Raw genomic sequence first — 15,421 nt, forward strand, 5'->3', positions numbered from 1 at the left:
GCAGTTCTTGATAATTTTCTGAAAGATGATACCTGGGCTCTAAGATCAAGGCCTTCAGGTAATCATAATTTTTAAATGAACTTTTCTGGATCTATTTTCCAAGTCAAATGTTTTTCTAGGAGATATTACACATTGTTTTCTAATTTTTCATTCTTTTGATTTTATCTTATTGTTTCTTGATTTCTTATAAAGTCATTAGCTTCCATTTGATTAATTTTAATTTTTAAGGAATTATTTTCTTCAGTGAACTTTTGTATCTCCTTTTCCATTTGGCCAATTCTACTTTTTAAAGAGTTTTTATTCTTCAAAAAAATTTTGTACCTCTTTTTCCATTTGGCAAATTCTGTTTTTAAAGGCATTCTTCTCGCTGAAGTTTTTTCTTAACTTTTCATTATTTGTTAAAGTAGGACTCTGCTTCCCCTGTGGGAACCCTTGGTCCTAAGCTTTAGGAGTTTTGTGCTCTTTTCAGAGACACTACTTAGGACCTCTGAGTTTTAAGTTATTCCAAGGTGGTATGATCTAAGGAAAGGTGTGTTTACTACTCTCCTGGCCTGTGATATTCTCTATGAGTGACCACAAACATCTTTTCTACTCCAGAACTTAGACAAGGGTCCTCTACTCTAGCTAGATAGGTTTTTTTTTTCTTTAAGATATTAACAGTTAGAAGTTTGAATCATGGACCAAAGAAGAAGCTAAGTAATGGTGAGGATCTTAACAAGGATGATAGTTCTGATTGGAGAGAAGATGGGTAGGAGAACTTCGGTGAAACAGAAATATCAAGGTTTGGGAAGGAATTGAATATGTAATATAAATGAGAATAAATAAAGGATGACATTAAAATTAATATCTCGAGGGACTGTAAGGATTTTGTTTGGTCATAGACTTGAGAGATCTATGAATCATTGAGTTTGAAATGTCATGTTCATGATAAATAAGTTTCAGAGCTCAGTGAAGAGAGTAGCCTGGACATTTAGATTTGAGACTCTTCAGCATACCTCTGCAGAAAGAGGAGGAAAATAGACAGAGGAAAGGAGGAAGAAAGAGTAGACAGAGAGAAAGGAAAAAAGAGACAGACAGAGATAGAAACAGAGAGGCAGAGACAGACACAGAGACACAGAGAAACAGGCACAGAATACTGTTATGTAAAAACTTATTTTAAAGAATAATATTAATCTCTAGGACATATGGTATTATTGATCAACATATTGTGTCTTTGACAGATGGAATAACCTTTTTTTCCCCCAATCAATGAGAGAGACAGAAACAGTGACAGAGAGGGAGAAAGATTGACAGACAGAGATAGAGACAGAGAGACTGATAAAGAGAGACAGAGACAGACATAAACATAGATAGAGATAATGACAGAGTCAGAGAAACAGAAAGACAGTCAGAGACAAGACACAGAGACAAAGACAAAGATAGAGACAGAGACTGACAGAGATAAACAGAGAGAGACAAAAAGAGAAAGACTGAGAAAGACAAAGACAGAGAGAGAGACACACACACACAGAAAGAGAAACAGACAGGGGCAGAAAGAGAGACAGACAGACAGATAAATTGATAAAGAAAAGAGGAAAAGCTAAACTATGGGTAGAGCTTTGGATTATACTTACAGGGAATATGTTGTAGACTAGTGTTATTGTATATTGAAGAATACACATTAGGGAGGAAGGTGTGAGAAAAGTGGAGAAAGTCTTTAATATTTATTGAGTTGGGGGAGGAGAAGATAAAACTTGCATTGTAGGAAAATTACTTTGGTGGATGCCTGGAGAATGAAGTACAGAGGGGAGAAACTTGAAACAGACAGATTTACCAGCAGGCTGTTTCAATAGTCCAAATGTGACGTGAAAGTGCCTATATTAGAATAATGTTAGAGGAGAGAAAAGACGTTGTTCAAGAGATTTTGTAAAGGGCAAGTCAACAGATTATGGGGAGTAAGAGAAAGCGAGGAGTCCAGGCCTAGAGTGTAAGCCTAAGGGCCTGGGAGAGTGGTATTGCCCTCTGCAGTGATAGGGAAAGTAAGAGAAAGAGTGAGTTTAGTAGGAAAGATGAGTTCTATTTTATACATATTGAGTTTCAGATGGCTACTGGATGCCCAATTTGAGGTGACTGAAAAGGCAGTTGAACATGTGAGGTTAGAGGTCAGTAGAGAGATTGGAACAGGAAAGAGATTTGAAGGTTGAGTGCCTTAAAACTGTTACAAAAACTATTTTTAGAGAATATTTGAATATTCCTCCAACTGACTTAAAAACCTATGTCTTAGGTCAGTAAATTGTAATAGTATCTAGATGTCATTTTTTTAGTTGCTGAGGTGTTAGGAGAAAGAATATTATAAGACCTTTCTCAGTCATCCATTGCTATGCTAGTTTAAGTTCTGTCTTTGTAAGATGATTTTTACTTATAGTTAAAACCTTCGTATAATCACAGAATTATATAATTGCAGAATTTTAAGAGTTGGAAGGGACTACAGAGGGCATCTAGTACAATACACACCTCAAAAAAAATCCCTCTTGTAACATACCCAATGAGTGACTGTCTAGTATTTGTTGAAGGTAGGTCAACCCACTGGCTTCCTAAGCCCCACCCTCCCATTCCTCTTTTGCATAATTATTAGATAACTTTAGGAAATAGTTTTCAGTGATTTCCATAGTATAATTCAATAAATATTTGTTGAGCACCTAAGTTGTATCTTAATCTATACAAGACAATATGAGAGATTCTAAAGAAATATTTGTCATTACCACTGACCTTCAGAATTTTACAGTTTTTTAAGAGTAAACAAAACTTATATATGTAAAATGATATGTAAATTAGACCATAAGTTAAGTCAAGATGCAAAAATCATATTGACAATAATAAAAGATTTTAAATGTCTAGTTTAAACAATAAATATCATGGATTTAGTAAAGAAGAATCAATGTTAACTAGTGCTACTAAGGATGCATTTAAGGAGAAAGTAAGACTTCAGAAGGAGACTGAAAGCATTATTACAATTGGATAATCAGAAAAGAAACAGAAAGAAGAACAAAGTAAGATACTTTTCTTTTTGTCATTTCTAAATACTGTTGCAGGATGGGACTCAGGAAATGTCACTCATATGAAATGCATAGTTTTCTTAGGGTTTTTAAATACTTTCCCATACTTTCATCCTTGACTTTGTGTATTGAAATTTTTTTTAAATTGTTTTTTTAGAAATTAAATTAAAGTAAGAAAGAAATTAGAAAGTAAAACATTTCTTCTTTCTGTTTTCTGTCTTTGAGGGTAAATGCCAAATTCTTAAGTTTTTTTTTTTTTTTTTTTTGGTGTGGCTGAGGTCTTGTAATTCTTTATGATTGAAAAAATATCTGATGTTTTTCTAGCCAATTATTATCTACTTATTTTTCTCAGATTGTAAATAATATGAATACTGTCATATAGAAACCAATTTTTAAAGAATAATATTAATCTCTAGAACTCATGGTGTTATTGATAAACATATTATGTCTGACAGGTGGAGTAATTTTTTTTCAACAAATGAGATTATTTGTTAAACTTTAATGAGTAAAGCAACAGTACACTGGTTGCTTAGTGAAGTGTAATTAGGATCATTTTTCCAATCATTTAAAATTAATCATCTCTGTTCTAAGAATTATGCTTTAAATGTACAAATCATTCAAAGTTTGCTTTCTTTAATTTCTAGATATGCTTTAAAAAATTCCACTAATTTTTAAACTGAGCTATTTTTGTTGGTCTGAGTTCTTTACCTTAATATCCCATGTACAAGTACAAGAAACTACCTAAGGAAACTACTCTTACTATCCCCTATTTCCTGTTTAGCCTTCATTGCCTGACCTGAATGTTAGAACTCCATTCAGAGAATGCTATTCAACTCTTGAAGCTAGTCACTTTTCCTATCTTTTCTCATACCATAAGTTCCTCACATTCTACTTATTCCTATCTTTTTTCATTTCAAAGATGCAAGGTAATTGTTAATGACATTTTCTGAATCAATGGAGTGTTTCAGTACCTGTTTTCTCCTATACTACCCAAATAGCTTTTCACATAATTGGAAAATTTGTTTCTTTGAAACATTTGGCCTACTACATGCAATCTAGAATTTTGAAAAAGCATAATAAAAATAAATTGCTTATAAAATCACTTCATTTCCTGTTATGCCTTATAACATTTCCATTTTTAAGAGCAAAGATGATTGATCATTCATTAAATAAATAAATATTTTTAAATGTCTACTATGTGTAGGCATTTATGTACTAGTATGCATCATTCTAGTCATACCATTTTCATCCATGAACTTTCTCTTTCTTTTTGTTAAAAATTAGTGTTTTTGAAGAGTTTGAAAATTAATATGGGCTTTATAGATTTTATTGTTGATGGTAAGATAATTCAAGTTTTATAAGATAATTTGAAATAAAAATTTACATGTTTTATATTTCAAAGTAAATAATAAGATCCTTCAGGGAAGCAGTTATTTATGTTTGCATCTTCAATGTCTGGTACAAAATTGCAGAGGTGCCTAATGTTTGTAGGACTGAACCAAATCAGAAGACTGATAAAGGGAAATCTACTGATTTGCTGTATTTTTCTTACAATAGATCTTGTATCATGTGACAACTAAAAGGGAAATTTTATTTAAACTAATTGCTTATGGAAGCAGAGCTAAAGTGAAAAATCTGACCCCTGGAGTAGAATATATTTTTCAGATGAAGACAGTTAGAGGCATGGATTATAGTGAATCTGTTGAGAAGAAGGTTATTACAAGTAAGTAATTACTTTAAATAAATTTTTGATTTATTTTTTGAGAATTTAAGTAGTTAGGTTAAAATATAATACAGTATAATTGCACTGAGAATAAATGATTTTCATTTATTTGAATTATAGCTTAAGAATATATTCAAATGAACTCCCATTTTTTTTGGTAGTTTAAATAATTTAATTGTAGTTGGTACTGATTAGTTTTTGGTCTGATTGTATTTAACCAAAATATGTGTAAAATGATTAACTCACTTGTACTTTTCATTATATGCCTTATCAGTTTTATATAATTTTGACAGTACCTGCTCTTCTGATTAAATTGAACTTGATTCTTTTTTAAATGTAAAATATATGTAAAATAATGACCTCACATGTACCTTGTATTGTATACCTTATCAATTTTACTGTGAAAAAGAAGTCTAATTATCAGGGTTCATCTAGAGTCTTTATTGCCTGATTAAGTATAGATTATAGTTATAATCCTGGAAAAATTAATATAGCTTTCTTCATATATAAGTAAATGCTAATAGTATTTACTAGTAGTAATTCTGAAAGCTTATGGGAATTTTTAAAGTATCAATTTAGACTTATGGGTATGCTTCCCTCTGTCTATCTGTCTCTGTCTCTGTCTGTCTCTGTCTCTCTGTCTCTCTTTGTCTATCTGTCTCTGTCTGTCTCTGTCTTTGTCTATCTTTCTGTGTCTCTGTCTCTGTCTCTGTCTGTCTTTCTCTTTGTATCTCTGTCTCTGTCTCTGTCTGTCTATCTGTCTCTCTCTTTCTCTCTCTCTCTCTCTCCCCTCCCACCCCAACCCCAATTGAAGACAATTGGGATTCATTAAGTGTTTCAGGCAGATTTTGAATACAGGTCCTCTTGACTCTAGAGCTAGTGCTCTATCAACTATTCTACTAGCTGTCCCTTTGTGTATATATTTTAAAGAATTATGTTGCAACCCAACAGGCAGCATCATGTGTTTAACAGAGAGCTGGCATTACGACTGGAAAGACTTGGATTCAGTTCCCAGCTCTGATACATTTTGGCTCTGTGATCCTAGCAAATAACTTTTAATGCTCTAGACAACTCTCTAAGACTAAAATTTCCAACTTGAATTGTTTGAGAAAGTTTCTTCATCTGAGATTTTCCTCTATCAGTTAAATTGCAAGTTTGTTCTACATCCCTATATAAAAACTACAGGTATCATTATTGGCCAACATTGTGAATGAAACTATTTTTGGTAGAAATATTTAGAGACATTTAGTATCAATAAGTGAACCTCTACGTATATGGCAAAAGTCAGCAAAAAAAGCAATGGCTTACATATTAGGGCTCATTTTTATAATTTATTTTGTTTGTATGTATCCTTTGCATGTCTTTAAAATATTGTTTTTTCCCCAAAACAAATTTATGTCCAACTTAAAAATGCCAAATAGAACCAGCTGGCATATGTGGCTTAGCCTTAAAAGCTGTGAATACTTCTGCTGCAACGTTAATGTGGAATCCAACAAAGACCAACTTCACCCACTACAAGATTTGTTTAGCAAATAATACATTTGCTAATGAATATTACATTTTTGGAACCATGACTGACCATACAGTTACAGATCTGACTCCTGGTGGCACTTACAACATCACAGTACAGAGAGTAAGAGGTGACATTGAAGGATATAGCTCATTTATCCAGGTGGTTGCAGGTTTGTAAATGTTTTCTATAGTTAAATAATCATATCTTATAGTGTTCATACTTAGAAAAATAAGATATTGTGGAACCACTTGAGTATTTGTAGACTCTTCCAGAAGTTATGAAAAGAAAGAAAGAATAAAAAGAAAGTAGTAGAGAAAGAAATAAGAAAATGAGGAGATAAGGAAAGAGAAAGGGAAGGAGAAAGAGGAAGAAAAAAGAAAGAAAAAAATTGGCTTTAGAGGATTATGGGATGGATTCATTCAGTTCTTGTTTAATATAATATATATGTATTAACATATATAATGTTATATAAATAATATAATGTTATAATATAATACAAAATATTTATATTATATATAAATATACAATATAATAAATAATATAAAATAATATAATGATATTATTATTATTATTGATGAGGCAATTGGGGTTAAGTGACTTGCCCAGGATCACATAGCTAGTTTGTGTTAAGTATCTGAGGTCGAAGTTGAACTCAGTTCCTCTTGATTTCAGGGCTAGTGCTCTGTTTACTATATCATCTGGCTGTCCCCAAGCATTAATTTCTTGAGCTCTGTCTGTAGCCTCTAATAATACAGGTAAAGGATATTCAGTATTTTCGGACCTATTTTTGCCAATAGTTTTAAGCTGAGTTTATATGAGGTATGTTTTGCAAATACTTGGCTGCAAACCCTCTTTCTCTCACTCTGTATTGTCTATTTGGAATCTGTGCTAAGATAAGGCAGAGTAGGAACCTGACTCACTGGTAACCAATCGGAGACGTGTGTGGAAAACTCCCCTCCAGATGATATAAATCAGTCTAAACAACTGTTCATAAATAAAAATGAAAGCAAATGTGAAGTATAGAGGAAATAGTTTGGGCAGAAGGAAGAGCCACCCATCATTATTTCATTCACTAATCAAAATGATTGTTTGTTATTAGAGAGAGTTCAGAGCTTTCTTTTGGAATGTTCCGATCTGGGGGGGTGGGGGGGAAGGACAGATGTATATTTTTCTACCTTTCTTGTTATCCTCCCATCTCTAATACATAACTGAAGAGTCAGATGAATATGTGGTACTTTTAAACATACTCTGTACTATATGTACTTTATGTTCTAATATATTTATACATATATTTGCCTGTGTATAAATATAAATATTATATATATGTATACATATTTTTATGTATGGATTTTAAAATACAATATTTGAGCTAGAAAAAATACATTATTAAATACAGTTTAGCAAAAATTAAACTGATCAGATTGAGGAAATTTTCCGGGAAGAACTACATTATATATTTATATACTATATAATAGTCATTCTCAAGAAATATTTAGTTGAGATAAACAGCTAAAGAGATAAATTAATTTGACTGGGTGGTTAGTTGATGATAGAATTCTCTTGAAATGCCATTATTTAAAGCTGTTTTATAATTCTTAATCATTTGAAAATAAAAAAGATGTTCTTTAAAATTTGTGTTTTTATTATAAGAACCTGAAAGACCAGAAAAACTGAAAGCCTTCAATATTTCAACACACTCCTTTTCTTTGCACTGGAGAATGCCTTCTGGACATGTGGAAAGGTATCATGTGGTTCTTGTTCCTGATGGTGGCGTTGTTGCAATCAGAGATCTTGGCCATGGGGAGTATCAGGTATAGTTCTCATTGAGGCACTTTGTTTAAATGTGATACTAACAGGAAAATTCTTTATGAAACTGATGAACTATGAAAACTCACTTTTTAAGTTTTTGTGTTATTGTTGTTGTTAGTATAGGAAAAAGACAAAATTATCAATGCCAAATTTATGAGCATAAATTTCCACATTGAAGGGTTGTTACCTTAACAACAGCTAGTGTATCTTTCTTTCTTTCTCTTTTCTTTAAGTCTACCATAAACCTCCGGCCAGTCATCCAAGGGTTCATGAATAGTTTAACAAAGTAAGGGCAGTGCTATTGAGTAATACATGCTCATTAATTGTGTACTTGCCAGGAAGATCTGTCCTTAAATCATTAATGCAGGCAACATTTCCCTGTAGAGCCATCAATGTAATTCTACTGTCTGAAAAATGTAATAATGATGGCTTTTCTTATAATATTTGTCTTACTTTTTTTTGGATCTTCAGAGACACAGGTATTGCATAGTGATATTTAACTGAGAGGGTTGGAGAATGGACTAGCTGTAAATTCTCAAGAATTCTTATTGAAAACTTCCTTCCGGTGGCAGTAAAGTCGGCAGTTTTGTAGAATTTATGTGAGGCAGAAATATTGGCATATTAGTTGATGTATTACTGTATTATATGTATATATATATATATTGTAATACACATCTAGGTATATATTTATATTTCAAATATATATATATTTTTGTTTTAAAGTAAATTACTTGTTATTTATTGATATACTGTAACAAACACTTTTATGTAATATAGTGTCTTAGTTCCTTGAAGATGTTTTCCATCAATTGTTACCTTCTGATTTTAAGAATAATAGATTTTTTTTAGCTCTCTTACATTTTCTTTCTTCCTTGAAAGAGTTTTGTCTTTGTCTTTGATTTCTCCTTGATACTATAGGTTGATGTCTCAAATGCTGTTCCTGGGACAAGGTACAATGTAACCATTTCTTCAGTTTCTGCTACTACATTTGGCACACCTGTTAGTAAAATGGTGACAACAAATGTGACCAGTGAGTATAATGCACATTCTATATCTACGTATATTTTGGTTTTTATAGATACTATGTTTTAAAATTTATTTTTATAGTAATTTTAGATACTCCAAAACTTTACTTAATTTTGTTATTGTTGTTGAAAGTGTTTACCTACCTACATATTACATGCATGAAAATAAATTTTTTTAAGTAAAGTTTCTCATTGAGGAGAAAATGAAAATGATCAAACAGCAGTTTTGAACCCAACTTGCATTATGATGATCATTTGAGCTCATTTTTAGACTTCTTTATGAGGAAATAATGAAAATAACTGTTTTATATCTGCTTATGAATTTGAAAATCTGAAATATGTGGAGTTATACATAAAACAACATTTCTCAGCAAGGACTAGCAAGTAAATAATTATAATAATATTAATAGTAATAATAATGTGCTTTTATTTTTAATTTGGATTTCTTATATTAAGAATGATTTTTAAATGACTTGGCTTTAAATGTTGTTTGGTCTATGAAGTTTTTTTAATGTTCCATTTTTTACATTCTTAGAAAAGAATGTTGCTGGTATTACCCAAAGCATTTAATCATTTTTTTTAAAGCATAGTGCTAAGGAGAGCTGTTTCACATTGAGTCCATTAGTCTCCAGGAACTTCAAAGATCTAGGTTGAAAATATCTTTTCTTCCTTATGAACTGTGGAAATACTCAAATTGTTACTTGACATTTTAATTAAAGGCATTTTGTTTTTACAGATCCAGGGCCTCCCGTGTTCCTTGCAGGTGAAAGAGTAGGATCTGCTGGAATCCTTCTTTCTTGGAATACGCCACCAAAACCAAATGGAAGGATTAAATCATACATCGTTAAATATAAGGAAGTTTGCCCATGGATGCAAACCACTTATACACAAGTTAGAGCAAAACCAGATAGTTTGGAAGTGCTTCTTACTAATCTTAATCCTGGAACAACTTATGAAATAAAGGTAAATGTTAAAGGCTTTCTGCATAATGTTGTATTTTAAATTAAGTACTTGTTTAGTATTATGGAAATTAAAAGTAAAGAAACAATTTATTTGAATTCTTGCTAAAGATAACCACATAAATTATGCAGGAATTTAGGGAAAAATAATAAAAAGAATTGCTTCATTCCTGTCCTCTTTTTTTTGGGGGGGGGCGATTCTGGAACTTTAGTGAGATTATATAGCTATATTTTTAGGTTGAATAATTTTTTTTCTATTCTTATAAATAATGTATTAAAACAAAAGATAAAGTTTCTCTTTCTAGTTACTAATGTGAAAAACATTATTTTTACAAGTAAAAAAATAAGTTTGTCATTTGGTTCAATGAAAGCATACTGAGTTTACAGTCAGAGAGTTCAAATCTTGGTTTTGCCATTTACTACTGATGTAAGCTTAGACAGACAACTTCTTTTCCCTGGGCCTCAGTTTCCTCACCTAAAATGATGAAATTGAACTAGATAACTTCTAAAGTAGTTTTCATTTCTAAATCTATTATACTTCTCTGTTAAATAATTATGACATTGAATTGGTGTTTTTATTTCTGTCTATTAATTTTCTGAGGCCAACACCTGCATTTAAAAAAAATATTAGAGGGTTTTGTTTTGTTTTGTTTTGGTAAGGACAGATTCCATAAATGGGGTAATTTAAATATTTCTGCACTTCATTGATTTTAAATGTGCTAAATCAGTAAAAGGCTTGTTTGCAGCTCCAAGTGAAACGGAAATGGGTAAATGACAGCACTAAATTACATTGACTTTGTAAAATTATTTATAATAAAATGTGTCAGTGATATTTTTTCTTGGGAAGGATAATGGAAAATTTAGATTAAATATCCAGAAGTCTGGTTATTTTCTTTAAAATTTAATAAGCATTTGGCTTTTAAATACTGAAGAAAATTTAAAGATAGTTTTATAGAACTTAAAGTTTTTTTCACAAAAAATGTTTTGATTTACAAATAATGTTACTATCATTTCCTAATCAACCCCTCTCCCCAAGAACCTTCCTTTGTAACTAAGAAGTACTATTAAGCAAAACAAAACAAAAAACAAGTAATTACAGTGACCATGTCTGATGGTATAGGACATATTTCTTGACCACAGAAAAATTTTATACAGTTTTATGAATTCTCATAAATAGAATTTTGCCTAGGTGACAAAGTGGATAGAGTGATAGACCTGAAGACTCATCTTCCTGAGTTCAAATCAGGCCTCAGACACTTACTAGTTGTGTGACCTTGGGCAAATCATTTAACCCTGTTTGCTTCAGTTTCTTCATCTGTAAAATGAGTAGGAGAAGGAAATGACAAACCACTTCAATATCTGTCAAGAAAACCCAAAAGCGGTCATAAAGTGTTGGATACAGTTAAAATGACTGAACTAAAACAATCAATTCTCTAAAGTTCCTTTGTAAAAATTCAATTAATTAATTTTAATTTTCCTTTTTACAAAACTATTGCTCTCATTTCCCAGTTACAAGGCCTGTTCACAAAATAACAAACAACAGTAAAAAGTAGATAAATGAAACAGACATTTTGCCTACATTTCATAGCATATGCTTCCTGTTGCTATAGTTGCTCCCCTCCAACTAGTTCAGAAAGGGCTGTGTCATCATTAGTCCTCTAGCATCATAATCAATTATTTCATTGATATGATTTCTTCAGGTTCTTTATATGAGGTAACTATTTTCAGGGTTATATTCTTTACTCTTCTGTGATATGAGGAAGATTATCATAATGGTGGCATAGGGATAAAATGCTGGGACTGCAATAACAATAGTTACTAATATTTATATAGTGCAACCAAGCACTGTGTTATGTGATTTACATTTATTTTCTCATTTGATCCTCACAACAACCCCAGGAGAGAATTGATGTTAATATCTCCATTTTATAGATGAAGAAACTGAGGCATTGTTATGAGAATCTAAATAAATCAAACGAGAAAATGTTTGTAAAGCAATTAGCACAGTCCCTGGCAAATAGTAGATGCTTAATAAATGCTTTATTCTTTCCTAATATTATTTATACAAATTCAAGTTTCTCAATTTATGTTCAAAATGTGCATGTATATACCTTTTAAAAATCATTACATTACTGAATTAAAGATGACAACTTGCACTGAGGTTGCATGTAACAATAATTAATGTTAATTGGGGAAAAAAGTATTATTTTTGTCATTATGAACCACAGAACTCAATCAAGCAGCTCCTCAGAGTAAGATTTCCAATTGCTTTGCTATTGTTGATGCTCTTCATCTCTGAATCATGTGTGATTCTTCAAGATGCCTTGAACCATACTGTTTATGGCAAATATACTGAAGTGGTTTTCCATTTCTTTCTCCATGGGATTAAGACAAATAAAGTGACTTGCCCAGAGTCATCTAGATAAAAAAATGTTTTAGGCTACATTTGAACTCAGTTTTTCTGACTCCAGAGTCACTGCTATATCCACTAAATCATTTAATTGCCTATATTCATTGCTACCAGTCATAAAATAAATATGAATTAGATTTTATTAGGGACTGGGTCTGTGATTTCATTAGTTTAGGGGACTCCCAAATTAGGAAATTCTTTCTACTAGTACAGATTGCTATATCTTATGCAACTTGTTAGAGTTGTCTAGAACAAAGCTTCTTAAACTATCACTTACAAGCCCATATGGAGTCATATAACTGAATCTGGAAATCGTGAAATTATGATTTAATTTAAGAAATATTTGGTTTGTGTACCTATTTATAAACCTAAATACCTGGGGAGGGAGGATCACAAAAAATTTCCCAGGCAAAAGGTGTCTCAAGTAGAAAATATTTAAGAATTCTTGGTCTAGAGCATTAAGATGCTAAGCACTTTTGTTATTTGTGTGTTTTTTTTTAATTCAGTAGTATTTTATTTCTCCAGTTACATGTAAAGATAGTTTTCAACATTCATTTTTGTAAGATTTTGAGTTGCATTTTTTTCTCTATACCTCACTTATCTTCCCTCTCCTTATGACACCAACCAATCTGATACAGGTTATGCATGTATAATCATTTTAAACCTATATCCATATTGGTTAGGTTGTAAAGGAAATATCAGAATAAAATGGGGAAAAAAACCATGAAAAAGAAAAAGCAAACAAAAAAGGGAGCTATATTCAGTCTCTTTAGCTTTCTCTCTCTCTCTCTCTCTCTCTCTCTCTCTCTCTCTCTCTCTCTCTCTCTCTCTCTCTCTCTCTCTTTCTCTCTCTCTCTCCTGACATTTTCCATCCCAATTCAATGAGAATTGTCTTGGATCACTGTATTGCTGAGAACAGCTAAATCTATCATAGTTGATTATCACATAATCTTGCTGTTACTATATAAAATATTCTCCTGGTTCTGTTCCCTTCACTCCAGCGTTAGTTCAGATAAATCTTTCCAGACTGTTCTGAAGTAGAGGCTAAGCATTTTTTATATAATTGCAGAGTTTAACTTGAATACAGTGTAACTTGTTCTGATCCTCTTCCTACTATTCCAAACTGCCTCTGCAATATTCTAATTCTTGTTCTAGGAAAGCCTGTGCTTTTATAAAGCTTAATATAATTAAAGATTCATAGGCCAAAGAACAAACGGACCATTTTCCCCCTTTTTGTATGACAGATGAAATATGCTTAGCATAGTCCTTCTAAGGGAGGTTGCTCTAGGATAATAAACACAGGCTAAATTCTTTCATGGATATTCTCAGCAGCTAATCTAAAGAAGCGCTGCTGACAGAAGGAGGAGTCAGCAATCAGAAACTTTCTCCTTAGTCAGGCTGACAAGGCTTCTCAAAACAGCTTCTTGCATTTCTTAGTTCAAAGTTCTTAGGCACCCTTGATTCTACCTTTGAATTTCAGAGCCTTACCATCTTTTCATTTTTTTTTTTTCACGTAACAATCAGCCACTGACTTCCAATGGCAATGCTTGGTGTTGCACATTTCTGTTCTTGAAATATTTTAATATTAAATTATAGAGGAATGTACAATGACAGAAGTAGTTCAATATAATGGATAGAGAGCTGGCTTTGGAGCCAGGAAGATATGGATTTAAATGCCATCTTTGATACTTATTGGACATGGGATTTTTGAAAAGTCATAACTTGCCAATACCATTGACAACACCATAAGACTACAGATTGAAAAAAAAGTGTCGATTTGGGAATCTGCAATGACAGAGAATATACCTCACTTTGAGCTCCCCATATTAATGAAATTACAGATCTAGTCCTTCCCAAAATTATATGGGAGAAAGTGAGATATACCTTGAACTTGACTTGTAGAAGTCTCATGCCTAAGGTTGGCTTTATTTTTATTCATTGCAAAATTGTGAGTGTTGGAAGAACCAAAAACAAAAACTTGGTATTTTTGTGATTTGGATTTCACTTTTTTTACTATTTATTTTTGGGAGTTTTAAAGTTGTTGTGATATGCAGTCTTATAATCAACTCATTGTTATTCTTCTGGTTTATTTTAGGTGGCTGCTGAAAACAGTGCTGGTATTGGGATATTTAGTGAACCCTTTCTCTTCCAAACTGCAGAAAGTGGTAATTCTCCTAAACCATTCATTAATACAAATTAATTTAATTACATATGTATTTAATTTGTCATCAGTGACTTAAAAAATCTGACATTGGCTTGACATCCAAAATCATAACATTTATGAACATTGAACTCTAATATTGCTGTTTCTTGGCTAGCAATTCATAGAGTGAAAATCTTTTTGTAACTGGGTGAAAGTAAAGGTTAATCACTTAGAGGTATGTGGCTGTCTGTTGTTGTTGTTGTTGAGTCATTTTTCATTTGTTTACTTTTTGTGACCCCATCTGGGGTTTTCTTCGCAGAGATGTTGGGGTAGTTTGCCATTTCCTTTTCCAGCTCATTTTACAGATGAGAATTGAGGCAAATAGGATTAAATGACTTGTCCAGGATTACAATAGCTAGTGTCTGAGACCAGATTTGAGCTCAGGAAGATGAATCTTCCCAATTACAGGCTTACAATTCTATCTACTATGCCACCTCGCTGTCCTGTGCTATCTAGCTGCCCTTCCTCCTTTTAGCAAAAATTTTTTTTCAATTTACAAGCATCCATTTTCACTATCTCCCACTTCCCCATGATAGCTATAGTCAAGCAAAACAAATTCACAGGTCCTCTCCCAAAATATGTCTTTCTCTTCATCTTTATTCTTTTATTTACACACACACACACACACACACACACACACACACACACACACACATATGTATTTATAGATGTATATTACAACTACTAATTGCCCAACAGAAAAAAATCAGCAAGTCATCTGAAAATGAAATTCTGTTTGTTAAA

The 15,421-nt window shown here is 32.1% G+C and overlaps 1 protein-coding gene across 1 annotated transcript in view; it reads left to right on the forward strand.

Moving 5' to 3' along the window:
- PTPRQ (protein tyrosine phosphatase receptor type Q) overlaps positions 1-15,421 on the forward strand; it is a 285,135-nt gene that overhangs the window by 20,286 nt on the left and 249,428 nt on the right. Inside the window, exons 7-12 of the mRNA XM_051962483.1 lie at positions 4,593-4,758; positions 6,180-6,440; positions 7,922-8,082; positions 8,999-9,110; positions 9,842-10,068; positions 14,570-14,639. Coding sequence (XP_051818443.1) covers positions 4,593-4,758; positions 6,180-6,440; positions 7,922-8,082; positions 8,999-9,110; positions 9,842-10,068; positions 14,570-14,639 — 997 coding nt within the window. The remainder of the gene's footprint in view (positions 1-4,592; positions 4,759-6,179; positions 6,441-7,921; positions 8,083-8,998; positions 9,111-9,841; positions 10,069-14,569; positions 14,640-15,421) is intronic.

This window comes from Antechinus flavipes, chromosome 5 (genome assembly GCF_016432865.1).
Source record: "Antechinus flavipes isolate AdamAnt ecotype Samford, QLD, Australia chromosome 5, AdamAnt_v2, whole genome shotgun sequence".
NCBI lineage: Eukaryota > Metazoa > Chordata > Mammalia > Dasyuromorphia > Dasyuridae > Antechinus > Antechinus flavipes.